This window comes from Triturus cristatus, chromosome 2_2 (assembly GCF_964204655.1).
Source record: "Triturus cristatus chromosome 2_2, aTriCri1.1, whole genome shotgun sequence".
Classification (NCBI taxonomy): Eukaryota; Metazoa; Chordata; class Amphibia; order Caudata; family Salamandridae; genus Triturus; species Triturus cristatus.
In genome coordinates this window covers 624,627,705-624,644,243 of record NC_140582.1, presented here as the reverse complement: position 1 = coordinate 624,644,243, position 16,539 = coordinate 624,627,705, and the positions used below count along the sequence as shown (strand labels likewise).

The 16,539-nt window shown below is 43.3% G+C and overlaps 1 protein-coding gene across 13 annotated transcripts in view; it reads left to right on the top strand.

Moving 5' to 3' along the window:
• The window catches only part of CBR4 (carbonyl reductase 4), a 276,454-nt gene that overhangs the window by 142,083 nt on the left and 117,832 nt on the right, over positions 1–16,539 (top strand). For all 13 annotated transcript variants that reach the window (XM_085641799.1, XM_085641802.1, XM_085641801.1 and 10 more), the window contains one exon: positions 4,352–4,486. In XM_085641799.1, coding sequence (XP_085497925.1) covers positions 4,352–4,486 — 135 coding nt within the window. The remainder of the gene's footprint in view (positions 1–4,351; positions 4,487–16,539) is intronic.

Here is a 16,539-nt window from a genome sequence, read left to right as displayed (position 1 = left end):
CCAGTACGTCATCAATGCCTTCCTTTATTTTGTCCATAGAAATACTGCTGTGTAGAGATTTGTTCTGTTCCCCAGTTACTTTGGGTAAGGAATTATCAGGTAGGAACTTATCCTCCAGATGTGAAGCATGAGCATGGTAAAGTCACACAGGCCTGTGAAAAGTGTGAAGACTTTGACTATGTCAGTTGGGTGGATGAGAAGGTCACCATTGCTAGCACAGATTGCTGGTATGGCACAGATTCCTTCTGATGAAGTTGTTTCACTAACATCCTGCCCACCTTCTTCCCATACTCCTAGTGTTTCCTCTTCAGCTAGACTAGTGTGTATTCCGCTGCGACATGAAGATAAATTAACCTCAAACTTAGCCCTTGTCATTTTCTGCAGTAGTACAGTACAAGGAGCTGCATTATATTGAGTAGCAATGTCCCTAATCAACACGTCTACTCATGCCTGGTCAACTCAAGATTTTTTCATGTGTAATGCAGATTCCCTCATCTTAACACCTCTCATGTAAGTTTTTACTGACTGCCCTCTGGGATTGATCAGATGCCATAATTTGTTGTCCAATCGAAAGTCTGCCAACTGTGACTGAAACCTCCTCCTCTCCTTTGATAATTTATACTTGAAAGTGTTCATTCTCCTGCGAAGGGAGGCCAGCGTTGGACTCACCTGCTCTAGCTGCATCAGTATCCGGGCTAACTCAAATATTGGCGCCTTTTGGCCAGGTTCAACATTATTTCTGATCAACCAGTGCCTTTCACCTCAGTCCCTCTATGGAAATGACTGTTTCTGTACAGTTACCATCCTTATATCAGTCCCAGCCAGCACCCCCACTGTATCTATCCTTTCCAAGCTTTGTCTTCCATACAGCTCACTGCCATCCCATTACTTTACCTTTTTCACACCCTAATTTTCTACATTGATTCTCTGTACAGACTTCCGTATCCCCCTCCCATCCTTCCTTCCTTCGCTTGCCCATTCCTCCTTCTAACAAGTTACTAAATTCCCCTGCCCCACATCTCTGTCCTCTGCATATGAGGTTATCTTATCTACTAGTCATATTGCCTATTTCTTCTTACTCAAGTTTGTTATAGCTACCCTGAATTTGCCAATTTGCATTTTGAATGAATATTTTGCTATAAATGGCTACAGTTTGCAGATATTCATTTCTTTGAACGTTTATTTCTTGCATTTTATTACTATTTACAGCTCTCTGACACCTTTTGGTCATGATCTATGCTTCATAAAAGTTTATAAATGAGCTATGTTGAACCACAGTTATGTCAAGAACAGCAACAATATGCCAAGGTTGTGCACCATCATGCCAGGGATTGTCATAGTAATTTCAAGGATGCTAGGCACCAATGTGCCAAAGCCCCCATAATGGCAACAATAGCTTCAGTTAAATCCTGTGTGGTTGTTTGGCCTGGAATGTGCACTATCATGGAAAGGACACCCTCAGATATTGGTACATTTATGCCAAGGATAGCCCTGATTATGTAAATAATATTTACAAACCCCATCATTCTAAGGAAAGCCACAATTAAGCAAATATTTCTTCAATAACCACAATTACTTGCGGTCACCAATGCGTCTCAGGGTATATCATTAATAGGCACAATATGCCAGTGAAGGGCACCATGTATCCAGATACATTATTAGGCCAGGAGCAGGCTCAATTATGCAGTAATGACAGCATGCCAAGGAATGCTGCTTGCATACCAGGGAGTTCATGAATTTTGCTAAGAAACCCATCAACATGTCAATTATGAGCATGATTATGCCAATCTATAGCATATGTTATGCAAAGAATACCTTTAAAATTTCAAAGATGGCCACTATTATGCCAGGAATTGGCTCATAATGTCAAGAAAGGCCTCGGTATGTTAATTTTTGACATGATTACGCAGTTTAAGACTGGTATGCCCATTTTAGGCCCAGTGGGGTAGCTGCCAGGTTCCCAAGGATCCTGAGGGTTCTACCCCTAAGGCTAGGAGACGTAGGCCCCAGCACTCTTAGTAAGAGACCCAGGTAGCCAGGGGCAGTCTACCCAATTAGGGGAGGACACCAAGATTGGCCCTTATGAGGCCTCTTCTGATCCAAATAAAGTCCTGAAGTGTCAGGCAATTGATCAGATTCAGGATCTGTCCAACCCCCACCCCACCTGAATGACTGACTGATAAAAGGAGTGGAAGGAGGGTGTTTGCCACCTGAAGTGGTAGACCCCATCCTGAAAAGTTACAGAGGCTTCAAGATACCACACTAGCCCCTCAGGTAGCCCATCCATGTGTCGGGTGTGGTTCTGGGCACTGACAGCTGTTGGCTGACTGCCTTTGTGGCAGCACTATCCTTGGCATTGGCCGGGGGGGGGGGGTCAGATCCCATGACAGGGAGTAAGGAATGCCCTCTGATCCTGTTGGTCATGGTGGGTTACTCCAGTGTTGGGTGACTTACTTAGCATAGCTTGGTATTGCCGTAGCTAAAGTAGGACTAGGTGAGGTAGGTACCTCATGGCCCCAAGTTGAGGGTGCAGGCAAAGGTGGTAGAGACATAGTCTGAGCCACGGCCCAATTTATGTTGGGGCCTCTCTTATTTGAGATTGGTCCGCTCCCCAAAGAGAATGACCCTGACAGAAGGCTGTGAGGCAGAGTAGGTCCTACAATAGTCAATCAGTTTCTCTACCTCCTTCCTCGCTGATTACTCAAGGGGACTTAACAATAGACTGGTTTGGTTCTCCTAGATGTATCAGCTAGGGCTGAGAGTTGTGTGAGGAAACAGGCTTTTTGCAGGTCCCCTCCCCCACTTTTTGCCCCATTTGGACTACTAGCCGGCCTCAGTCCAGTGTTCTAACACCTTACAAAATATATAATGAATTGGCTACCCCCAATTGGTACCCGTGGCTTTTAAGTTGGAGTGTCACACAGGGCTGCAGCTCTGGTTGGGCCACCCTGGGTGATACAAAGCACAAAAATGTCTCCCAGCCTGCCACTGCAGCCTAGATGGGCAGTTTTAAACTCTTAGTTCGACCTTTCCAGTTAAACCAATGACAAAGCCCCGACTTACCTTAACAAAATATATAAGTCTCCTAAGGAAGTCCTATCGAGCCCTAAGGCAGGAAGCACTATATTATGAAGTGGGACATGCACTTTAATATGTTCTTATTGTTAAACTTCCAAATTTTCATTTTACTGTGGAAAAGCTAGTAGCCTCATTGGCTAGTAAAGAGTTACAGGCTGACATCTTAGTCCTAACTTGTGAATGGGACTACTAAAATGTGGACTTCAAGGTCTCAAATTGATTGTGGCATCAAGCCCAACTAGATGCCCAAGTCGAATTTAATGTCACTTATAAAGAAAAGCAACTTTTAGAAAGCTACCACTCTGTTGCACAGTATATCTGGTGGTCTTTTGCAGTTGCTGACCTCCAGGCAGCCTTTTACCCTCATGGGTAGTAGTGTGAACGACTCCCAGAATCAGGAACAATAGAGACCTGCCATTTTCCTGGCAAATGGCTGCAGCTCCTCCTTTGAGTCAGTGGCGAGCTGAAATGTGTAAATGGGCTGTAGCTGATACATAGAATGCTATGCATAAGGGGAAGAGGGGAGGACCCTTTGGCCAGCTGGGATTTTTACCTGGGGAAGCTGGAGGTAAATTCAGATGACCACCCTGTGAAGGCACCTGCACCCCAACTGGAGAGCAGTGTAGAATAGAGTGGACAATCACTTCACCTGACCGTTTGCTCCAAGGGGGTGCCCTTGTAACGGGGAGTCGCGGGAGCTGATTGTCTGCCAATAAGCATTGTGGGTGACACTTGGAAGGAGGGAGTCCTGATGGGGAATCGAGAAACGAGCAGGGCACTGGGTGGCACAGGAGGGGCGGGATGGTTGGGGAGGGGTGAGGCTGGATATACACACACATGGTTTAGTTTGTTGTATCCTTTTTTTTCTTTTTTACATTCTTCATAATGAGACTTAAACAATGTTAGTTGCTTCTGCTTTTTCTCCTGATTCTTCTTGTATGCCTAACATACTCTTTATGTAATGCCTGCTTGGCTTTCTTGCTCCTCCATGAGGGACAGCATCTATGTAGTGGGAGCGAAGGCCTGATCATGTTATGTTGGCTATTATGATGAAACATTAGCGATGTGCCTCTGACTTCCCTTCTCTGACCGAATATGTTGGTACTGAACGTGATGTGTGGGTTTTCTACACATACAAAATCCCAAAAAGATATTTAAAAAAACAAAAAAATTATCAGAACGATAACACAAAGAACCTTATAACGTTACCAGCGTCTGTGAAGCTACTGCAGCCTTTGGTCATATGTTGCTCTCTCCTGCTTACCCGCAACAGGAAGCATTATTGGACAGAAGGGGAATGCTGGTCAGTGTGTGTACAGCGCAAGCAAAGCAGGGCTGGTGGGATTCTCACGCGCTCTTGCAAAAGAAGTGGCAAGGAAGAACATTCGAGTAAACGTGGTTGCCCCAGGTCAGTTTTAAAAATATTATATTTTGTGATGACTGTAAGAGTTTATTTTGTTTAATTGCAAATCAAGTGTGTAAGATGAAAATATAACCGGTGTGTACATCGTGCATAAAATCACGTGATGCACTTTGCCATCGCTTCAAAGCTGCGCTCTGTCATTGTTTATGTTTTGGTCCAGGAGCTAATCAATTTGATCAAAAAGTTGCATGCTTACAGTAAGCCATGCATAATACACTTTTAAACTCTTTTTGGAATTGCCAAAGGACATTCTCCTACATTATTGGTTACTGTATACTTACTGTACAAGAGCAAACTGCTGCACCTAGTGACATACAATTAGAATTTTACCTACATTTTAGTGATTTGGGAATTTCTGGAATTTATAAACGTTCCCGGGCAACAATTGGACAGCTGCTCCAGGCGTAGGTTTCCATGTGTATTCTTTGGAAGATCATGTCACATTCCTAGTGGGATCCTATTCCAAAGAACTTAGCGGGGGACCATGAGCCCCAGTGCAAACACTCCTTCCAATTTTTTTTCCCTGCTAGCAAAATAATTTCCCACCCTGAAAAAGCCATTTCCAGTCACCACTAGCAAATCTGACTGGAAAGAGAGCTATGGCAGCCCAGTTGGGGTAAAGGGAAATGAGTTTGTGAATGGTGAGAAATTGCCATGTTTGTAGGTGTTTACAAACTTCCAGAGCTAAGGAATGCCCGCTACCCACCCCTTGAGTAAAATATATTGGTGCATAGCCCTCCATCCTCGTAGCAGACATGACCAGAAACGTAAATAGCCGTATGTCTGCCAGATATATATGTGTGAATTACTGGCAGACATAAGATAAATTTACCTTTGTGATTTGGTCCTAAATTTCTACTGTTGTACTGGAAACACTGTTCTAACATTACAAGTCCACATATTCCATGTTTGACTCTATGACTCCAGAATCACCTGTGGTGCCCTAATGGAATGACTGCTACAGAAGTCTGCCCCCCGTTATCTGGACCAGCTACTGTGCTTCTCGCCCTTGAGGATTAGTATTTGGACCTGAGAGGACTAAGCAACATCATCCCTTAGCCCTGAAAGATGGGCTGTGGTAGAGTGACGTTGTGGGATGGGGCCTCCTCGGGAAGTCTGAGAGGAGCTTAGGGAGAGAGAGGAGCTCTAAGACAAAAGATGCAATAGCGGCAACATTTGTTTGTAAACATTGTCTTTGGAAAACATTTGAAATGCCAAGATTACTAAACACTGATACCCACTGATTTTAAGTATTTGTGAAAACACTGAAAAAACAAGTTTGGCAAAACCAGTAGGCCTCTTCTTTTTGACATACAGGCTTTGCCAATGTTTATTATGGTTGTTGGGCAGCATCTGCCAAAAGAAATCGTTTTTTCCAATGCTGTGCAGCATCGTCAAAAAATTCAAAAGGGGCCATGTCGCCAACAGAGGCATGGGCCATGAAGCTGCTAAGGCTACATCGTTCCATATGCACATGCTTGCATGATGACATGTCACCACACATGTGCTTGGCTACGGAATGACTCTGGCACCATATAATAATTTTTTTTAATTCAATGTTCCAAGATCGAAAAGACCTAAAAGTATATGTATATATGTGTGTATGTATATGTGTGTGTATATATGTGTGTGTGTATATATATATGTATGTATGTATGTATATATATATATGTATTACCTACTGGCCGTCGCCAGTAGGTAGTTATAGTTAGGACCTTGTTTCTAATCAAAAAGCATTTTTTCTTTTCCCAATAACTTTGGCGCTGGTTGACGAATCATCGCGAAATTTTCAAAACTAGTGGGGCGCTTCGGTCAGCTCCTGTCTTGAAAGTTTCGGGGTGATTCGGCAAGCGCGGGCCGTGAAAAAAGGGGGGTCCCAAAACGTGTTTTCTCTATGTTATTTCCCATAGGAAGCTTTAGACACGACTACAGCCCGAACTGCTGAATGAAATTACACCAAATTTGGCAAAAAGGTAGCCCTTGGTTCAGAAAGAGACCTTTTTGTTAAATGGTGTAAATCCGTTCAGTAGTTCCTGAGAAATTCAAAACATAAAGGTCAAAAAATCAATTTCCCATAGGAAACTTTAGACACGGTTACAGCCGAAACTGCAGAACAGAATTACACAAAATTTGGCAAAAAGGTAGTCCTTGGTTCAGAAAGAGACCTTTTTTTTAAAATGGTGTAAATCCGTTTAGTAGTTGCTGAGAAAATCCAAAAATAAAAGCTTCGATATCTATGGCCGCGGTTAAACGCGGACCCTCCTGACCACAAGCTTAATTCTAATTGGCTGTCAACACTCCAAACAAGGAAGTGTTGGCAGCCATCTTGTGCCTCGGTAACCGAGGCACAAGAAAACAGAAAAAAGAAGGTGAAAAATAACAAAAGGGGGCAGGGGCCGGAATTGGCCACAGGAGGGGGGCCCACGCAGCCCCCCGCCCATTTACATTTTTTATTTTTATTTAAAGGGGGCCAGGCCCTGGGGGATGGGGTCCCCAGGCACAAAAACAAGGCAAGAGGCAAGAGAAGGGGAGCCACACAGCTCTTCCTGCAACACTCAGCAAACGCGCCCCCTCGCACATTTAAAGTTGGGGAATTCATTACCCTGGATTACTGAGGGTCCCTGGGGGCCAACTAGCCCACCAGGAACCTCCAGTATGTGCCAGGGAGCTGAGTTGCAGAGAGATGTTCAGAGGCCATGCCCCTTTTTACACCTCTCTGCAATGCAGCTCTGTGGCGCTTACTGGGGGTACATAGTGGGCTAGTTGGACCCCGGGGACCCTCAGGATTCAAGGGGACTTAATCCCCCAACTTAAAACGCGCCATGGGGCGCATTTGCACAGTGGTGAAGGAAGGGGGCGGGCCTGAGGTGACATGTGTGCAAACGCACCCTGTGGTGCGTTTTAAGTTGGGGAATTAATTCCTCTTCAATCCTGGGGGTCCCTGGGGGCCAACTAGCCCACCAGGTACCTCCAGTAAGCGCTACAGAGCTGCATTGCAGAGAGGTGTAAAAAGCAGCGTGGCCTCTGAACACCTCTCTGCAACGCAGCTCCCTGGCGAATAATGGAGGTACCTGGTGAGCTAGTTGGCCCCCAGGGACCCTCAGTATTCAAGAGAAATTATTCCCCCAACTTAAAACGCGCCATGGGGCGCATTTGCACAGTGGTAAAGGGAGGGGGCTGGGCCTGAGGTGACATGTGCATACACGCCTTGTGGCACGCTTTAAGTTGGGGAATTAATTTCCCTTCAATCCTGAGGCCCCTGGGGTCCAACTAGCCCACCAGGTGCTTCCAGTAAGCGCCACTGCGCTTCGTTGCAGAGAGGTGGTCCAGGCCATGCCCCTTTTTACACCTCTCTGCAACGCAGCTCTGTGGCGCTTACTGGAGGTACCTGGTGGGCTAGTTGGACCCCAGGGACCCTCAGGATTCAAGGGGACTTAATCCCCCAACTTACAACGCACCAGGGGGCGCGTTTGCAGAGTGGTGGAGAAAGGGGGCATGGCCTTTGTCTACCTCTCACCAATCCCACTGCGTGGGGCTTACTGGAGGTAAAAGATAGGCTAGTTGGCCCCTAAAGAACTCCCAGCAGTGAAGGGAAATTCAATCCCCATCCAAGAGCGTGCCAGGGAGCGCTTTTGTAGAGTAGTGGGCAAAGTGGGCATGGCCTGGTACGAGTACTTACCAGTGCTGCTGTGTGGGACTGACTGGAGGTAACAGTTTGGGAAGTTGGCCCCCAAGGATGTCCTTGGTGGCCAACTACCCCTCCTGTTACCTCCAATAAGTCCCACACAGTGGTATTGCTAAGACGTCTTCGGAAGCCATGGCCCCCTTTCTATACCACTCGGCAAACGTGCCTCGTGGCAGACTACGGGATGGGGGCTGAAGTCCAATTTAGTCCTGAGGGAGTTTGGGGGCCAAGAATCCCTTCTGGTACCTCCTGTAAGTCCTACGCAGCGGAATTCCTGAGCGTTGGTTGGACGCCCAGCACCCTTTCTCCACCACTCTGCAAAGGCGACAACTAGTTAAAGTAGCATATTTCTGCACCTCTGACTTAGAGGCAGTTTCAATCCTCCTGCCCTATTATGTACTAGGATCTTACAGAGGAGGTCATGCTAATCACTGGGGTACCCCAACACATAGTGTTCCCTAGTGTATGTTGGTGTTTTCACTGTATTCTAAGTGTACTTGCTCCAGTCCTGGTTAGTCAGAGTCAGTTACCACCAGTACCCGTCACTAAAAAGTTGGGGGCACAGGAGGACTTCTGCTCCTCTGTTGGTTCTTTTTGCACATCTCTTGCTTCTTCATGCACTTTTCTTCGTCTTTCTGGACTTCTGTTGCCTCTTTCTGCATTTGTCTTGCTTCTTGCTGCGCTTTTCTTCCTCTTTCTTCACAAGTCCTAACTTTGTCGGCATAGTTAGAAATTAGCATTTAAAAAACCATTGAAATTTACTGAAAAATCCATAGGTTTCAGGTACATTATAGTTAGAAATTAGCATTTAAAAAAACATTGAAATTCACTGAAAAAAACATAGGTTTCAGGCATGTTATAGTTAGAAATTAGCATTTAAAAAACCTTAGAAATTCACTGAAAAAAACCTAGGTTTTAGGAAAAGTTATAGTTAGTTGGAAATTTCACTCGCACAAAACCATAGAAATTCCCCTGTTATAGTTAGTTCAGCTAACTATACCTCGCGCCACCGCAATGCACTGCTCTTGACGTCAAATATTACATCATTCATGACATGGTCGGTGACATCACTGATGACATCACTCATGACATCATCCATGTGATAATTTGATGCATCTTCCCACACCCTAATATAACCTTGGATACACTGTGTCCAAAATGCCTAATACCATTTTCAAAAACATAGGCACACAAATACCAGTTACTACATATGTAGTCACGGATCTTTAGGTCTACACATACATCCACTCATTCACCCATACAATCACTCATATATGCAGTCCCACATCAATACAACACTATCATATATACTCATACACCTACACAGACACTCGTACACCAGCACTCATTCACAGTTACTCACACTCCTAGTCAGTCAGGCAAAGAATCAATCACACTTCCATTTACTGACCTATACAGTTATAGACACACCACCTCACTTATTCAAACATATACTAGCACATACATACTCCATTATACAATCACTGAAACAAGTACACACTCATCCATACAGCCATTCTCAGAATCACTGACTCTCACATATAATCATTTTTATACACCAACTCTCACATACACTGCCTTGCCTTTTACATATGTACTTAGTTGGACATGTACCACTGAGACATCCATTCAGTCACCAACACACCCATACACACACTCACCCACCCATACAGCTGTTTCCATATGCACTCTTAAACTCATACACCCAGTCAATCAACCACTCACATATCTATGCACAGTCACACGCCCCCTACCCAATCACACATACACTCAGTCTCCCATACAAATACTTAGGCAAATAATCAATAACCCATATAGAAACTCATGTAACTACTGACCAACCGATACAGCAGGTTACACACGAACAGACAGACTGATACAGACATTCCCACAGTTTAGTCACTAACCCATGTATTCAGTGAGACACATAATCACTCACTTAAACAGTCAGTCACGCGCATACTAACTCTTCCATCCAGAGACTTACACATCCACTCATTCTTCATTACAACTTGGTATATATATAATACATATTTACATTTGAAAGAAAAACACATTCACTGGATGATGTCATCAGTGATGTCATCAGTTATGTCACTGACCATGTCATGAATGATGTAATATGTGACGTCATCAGTAGTGCATTGCAGGGGCGCGAGTTATAGTTAGCAGAACTAACTATAACGGGGGAATTTTTATGGTTTTGTGCAAATGAAATTTCCAACTTGTATCCTTTACGAGCCGCACTCCCCTGCAGGTATCATTCATGTTGGCAAACTGGCAAATACCTCAGCTGTGTTTTCTGTTGCCTAATGCGTTTCGTACCGTCACGGTCCTTGATCACAGGCTCAACTAAAGTGTCCAATGTCTACAGAACGCTGATGTATGTCCCAATTACCTTTATTTACCCTCTGTGTCACAGGTGAAATTGTGCATTCTGGTATTGGCATTTTGTAGTTTTATTTTTTACCTTCTGTAGGCATATTGAACGCTGCAGATTATTTTAAAAAAAATTTCTTGCCCTCCAATTGGCCACCTTTGTAAAATGTAAAAAAAAATATATATATATAATTACCTACTGGCATTTGCCAGTAGGTACTTATAGTTAGGACCTAGTTTCCTTAGGAAAACTGGTTTTTGTTTTGCCAATAACTTTAATGCTGTTTGACGAATGTTCATGAAATGTCTGCCACTCACTTCAGCCAAGCGAAGAAGGTGGGTCCCAAAACGCATTTCCCCTAGCGATTTTGATTTTGAACACGACTGCAGCCTGTACCGCTGGAGGCAATCACAATAATTTGTCAGGAAGCTAGCTCTTGATCCAGAAAGAGCCGTTTTTACAATTTGGTGTAAATCTGTTCAGTAGTTTTGGAGTTCAAAGAAAAAGATATTTAGATATCTAGGGACACATATCCATTGTGGATCCACCGCAGGCTATTTGCGCATCCACGTGCTAAAGCCAGGCCATGATTGGCTGGCTGCAACCTGAGAGAAGTTGCGGCTGCCGTTTTGTTTATCTGCTTGGTGCCAGGAAGGCGGGGGCGTGATAAAAGTATAAAGTAAGATAGAAGGAAGGGTCCATGGGCAAAGTGTCTTGACATTTTTGAGGGGTCATTCCGCGAATCCATCTTGGGGCTCATTGCAACCCCCACCGTAAATCCGCCACAGATCCAGAGCTGAATAAAAAAAAATATATATATATATGTGTGTGTGTGTGTGTGTGTGTATATATATATATATATATATATATATATATATATATATATATATATATATACATACATACATACATACATACACACCCTCACTCAGCCAACCCCACGAGGAGTTGGTAGCACGCCAGGGTTGTCCGCAGGCCAGGCCCTGTGGCCACCACCCAACTGCGTTAAAAACACCCATAGAAATTCACTAAAAAAGCAAATGGTATGGGGATGTTATAGTTAGGATTTAGCATTTAAAAACCTTAGAAATTCACAGAAAAAAGACAGACGTTACAGGGACGTTATAGTTAGGTTCTGAATTTACACTCCCAAAACCATAGAAATTCAGCTGTTATAGTTAGAATTATTTCAAGTAACTTTAACTCCTTATTCCTTAAGGTAATTATAGCTTGCACCCTCCCCATGCACAGCTAATTCCGCACATATTACGTAATTCATAACGACTTCTCTGGCATCATTGATAATATCACTGCAACTTCTACAATAAAAATTATTGATGAGAAAACTGTGCATGGCTGGGGCGCGAGTTATAGTTAACTTAGGGCAAGAGTTATAATTACTTGAAACTACTCTAACAACTGAATTTGTACGTTTTTGTGCATGTAAATTCAGAACCTAACTCTAACCTCCCTGTAACCTTTGTTTTTTTCAGTGAATATATGTATAATATACATATGTATGTATACATACCAGTAGCTATGGGGCCTACCAAAATACTGAAAAAATATTTTAAGGACAGCGAGGGGTGGGGAGCAACGGATAAGTTGGGGGGGAGTTGGGGGGAAACAACAGGGAGTAGGTGGTGAAGCAGCAGACACACTTGAGGCCAAGGGGGAATTAATATTTTTCAAAAAATGTGTGGGTGGGTGAAGCAATAGATGGGCTGGGGGATAGGGACCAACACGGAGCGCATGGATGAGGGCAGGTACTTTTGGGGTGGCTATGCTACACAAAAACTAAAAATCATGGTGCAGAGAGGAACAAAATGCATGCACTCGCAAGGAATGCCAAGAGCAAAAGTAGTTCCCTGAATGTGAGCAGTGGGACGATAGAAGTCATCCAATCAAAAGATTGATAGCAAAGCTATACTCCTGGCCAGAGGCAAACCAAAGGCGAGGAAGGAAAGCTATTGAATAAGAAGTAAGCAAATGTGATAGACAAGAAAGCCAACCAATGGTTAACAGTGCACTGGCTCTGAGCCCACTTTATGTTTTGGCCTAGTCCACAGCAGGTATTTCTAAATGCTATGTGTAAGTGAGACCTAATAACCACTAAGTCTATAAAAACAGTGCAAACAGTAAACCCAGCCTACCAGGCAATATTTGTTTTCTTCTCATTGATTTAATCATGTTTGACATGTTGTGATGATTATCAATGGTTGGTACTCTCAGAGGCATGATTCATTGAATTGACAAGTGCTCGCCGTGTGTAAGAGTCTTTAATTTCTGGGAAGTACACTGCCTGTGCATGGAGTCCTGCATACCTTACCAAAGTTCGCCCTGTGCATTTGCCTGGTTTTCCTACCGGTGCTCATTCTGTGCATGAGCCCTCCAACCCTGACAAAAGCCTACACTGCACTTGAACCCTACATCTGTGATCAGCCTGGGCATATGCCCTACATCATTCAACATTGTTTTAATCTCTTGCATGAGCCTGGCATCTGACTGTTGCTCATCCTGTTCATGAACTATACTTTCATGATCATTACTCACCACATGCACCCTACATCCCTTCTATCACATCTGTGGCTATTCCTTGCACATTTCATAAGCTTTCATATATTCCTTTGTTTTTCTGCAACACTCTGGACATGAGGAGCAAAAGTTCACTATCTTATGTGGTGAAGTCCTGTACCCCAGAACATGTAAAAGAAACAGATATGTGAATGTGTTGGTCATTTCTTTTCCAAACCAAGTGTCTATGCTTTTTGTGTGTGCTAAAAGGGATCTATCCCCCTAAAACACTGTATAAAGTACCTTTTTGTTGAATAGTTTGCTGAATTTACATTGACCTCAAGATTTAAAATGATGGGGCTGGGATCCCTGATAGAGGCAAACACAGTGCTGCTTGCCCCTTATCGGTTGTCTGGACTCCCACACATCCATTGCTGCGATTTGTGCTGAGTACAATTGGAGATGTGAGACTAATTAGGGATCTGCAGCAGCTACTAGTATAAGCAACATCTCCCTGCCGTTGTCATTAACATGTTCTGTTTCATGCTTTCTTGTAGTGCTTGCTGAGATGTTTTTCAGCTTCTCTTTGCTGTCGTTTAACTTTATTGGAGCAAACTGAGAGCATCTAATAAGCATAAAGTACTAACCACAAAAAAGTCATGCAGTATGAACCACATGTTTAACAAGTAAAAAAAATGGAGGGCGGCATTTGTTTTGCACGCTATTGTAGATTTTGCACTCCTTGTCTCATTTCTTAAATTATATTTTACTACATATTTTGATACAAATGTATTTCTTTTTTAGTCTGGTAAGTGTATGCCAAAGTGCAGAAAAATGTATTACAAAACGCATTATCCAAATACCTCAGAATTTGAAGGAAATATATAAAACACAAAACATCTACAAACTATTAAAATAATTTTAAATTATAAAACAAAACACTGCTCAACATTTTCAAGTAAACACAGTAACTCAGAAGCATTAAAAGATGATCTGGTATTTGCCAATCATAACATTAGACAAAAATTATGAGAATGTACCAAATTCACCACTGCTTAGACCTGAACTACATGTGCTGTATCGTTAAAACCCCCCTTTTCCAGTATTGAATCTTTAATAGATTCACATGCTTGAATATTCTCAGTCGTTCAGGTGGGAGTCCCAGCAAAGCAAAGCCTCTTACTGTAAAACCAAAACCGGCGAGATTGTATACTAATCCACATCATTATAGATAGAACCAAACTTCAGCCAAACATATGATTGCACCTGCATCATTCCTCTGTTTCAGAGCCACCACACCTCAGCACGCTGTTTGTAAGGGAGTCTCCCTGAGCTCTTCTTAGTACTTTGAGAGAAACTGTTAGTTTGATTTCAAGTGTCCTGCATGTGAACTTTCCTGCTCCAAAGAGAAGATTCAGCTCTGCCTGAGCATTATTTTGCCAGAAACACATCATATCAAAGAGATCCAAGAAGGGCATTTTTAGGCCCTGCCAGTCTTGTGGTGAGCTGAGGCTCTTTTCAGAGGCCCCTCATTAGGAGTGCCTTTATTGTTTATATCCCGAACATAAAGCTAAGGACTGTAAATATTGCAGAACCTTTCTGCAAAAACACTCAAAGATAGGGAAGCAAGGCTCCTTTTATGGCTTCTAAAGTGAAATCCACAGAAACTCCAGTCTCTGGAGAAGAGGGATCTCTAACCCTAACCCCAAAAAAAGGAGAGAAAAATCTGTAAAGGAACTGGATGAGGAGCCGCCAAGACAAATATCAAAAGAAAAAATGATGGCTGCCAAGAGTCCAGATCAGTCCAAGAAGAGGCACTCATCTCCTCAGGACTCATCCAAAATGATTAAAAACAAGGTCAGAACCCTCTACTCCTTTTGAATTTGCCCTAACATCCGCTGACATTGAGAAACTTACCTCAGATCCCCCCCATAGGTCTCCATCGTCGATGTCAAAACCCTTGATGAGAAAGTCAGCGATACCAGCAACTGCGCCAACAACTACTACTACAAGGATGACAACCTTTTTGTCATCAGGATCAGTACTGATGATGTCCTCGTTGATGACGAGAATTTCAACAGTGGTTCCTTCCACCAAATCGAAGAAGGATACTCTTTCAACGACACCTTCAACAAATGTTCCGTCAAAGGCTTCGTTGACCACCACGCTGAGATGATAATTAAGGTTATTCTTGCCTCTTCAAGGACAGCACTGACGATGGCTATTTCTGATGATCAAATCCGACTAGAGCAGACCCCACCAAGTAAGGTGTCACCTTTATCACTAGTCCATCTTTTGTAAATGGGGGCTACGGATGTGAATGAGGACGATGGACCTTTTGGGGCTGCAAGTAGCCTGTCCCAGCTACATGTAAAATGTCAAGAGACAGATGAGGAGTATGAACAAGCTTAACTGGAAATTTCTCCTTAAGAGACAGACAACAACCTAGAGAAAGGTCTTATGAGAAGTTCCATGAAAATTATCCTTATGATGAAGCATTTGTGGAGCAGTCACTCCAATAACCAATGATGCAGGTTCCTCTTGCTCTAATCTCAGAGCTTCGTCAAATGTTTAATTATTATTATTAACATTTCTCAGAAAGAGACACTCCTCCACAACAGTAGCAAACGTTGTCCTCAGCAGGATATCCTTCACAATCTCCTAGACTGTTGTCCCAGGAAAATAGCCAGGCAACTAAGCAAAAGGTTGTGTCCCAACCAAGACAGATGGATCCCATTGCCATTCATGGCAGCTACATAGATCAAGGGACTGATGATGGCGGGCCAGAAAAGGGAGAAGTCCCACATGACCTGACCACAAATACAGGAAGTGAAAGGGATGATTATGTGCCTGCAAGATCAGCGCCTCCAGCAGCTACTTCTCCACTTGAAGACATACAGGATTTCCACACTCTGTTAGAAAGGGCTGCTAAATGTTTTGACCTGCCATTAACAGTAGGGCTGCTAAATGTTTTAACCTGCCAGTAATGGTGTAGCAAATAGGTTGCTTCCTTTACGACTTCAAAGAAACAGCAAGAAAAGAAGTGAGATTAATTCCAATAGTTGACTATCTCTTGGCAGAAAGTCTTGCAATCATAAAGAACTCAGCTACTGTTACAGCGGTAATTCCTAGACTAGACAAGAAATATAAGGCTCCTGAAAACGCTTCAACCTGGCTGATAGCACATCTTAAACCAGATTTGATAGTGATGCAGGAGGCACAACGGAGATCTAAAAAAATCCAACTACACCATGCTCAGCCCCTCCTGATAAGGAAGGTAGGAGGTTATATAATATAGGGAAACTTTTTTGGGATACAGCTGCTATGACCATAAGAGCGTCCAATGCCTTTAGCCACACTGGGCAGATACGATTGCCAATTGTGGTCAGACTTGGTGCCATTTATAGACCACCTGCTGGAAGGCAAAAAGCAGGAGGCAAAGTCTATTCTTCAGGAGGG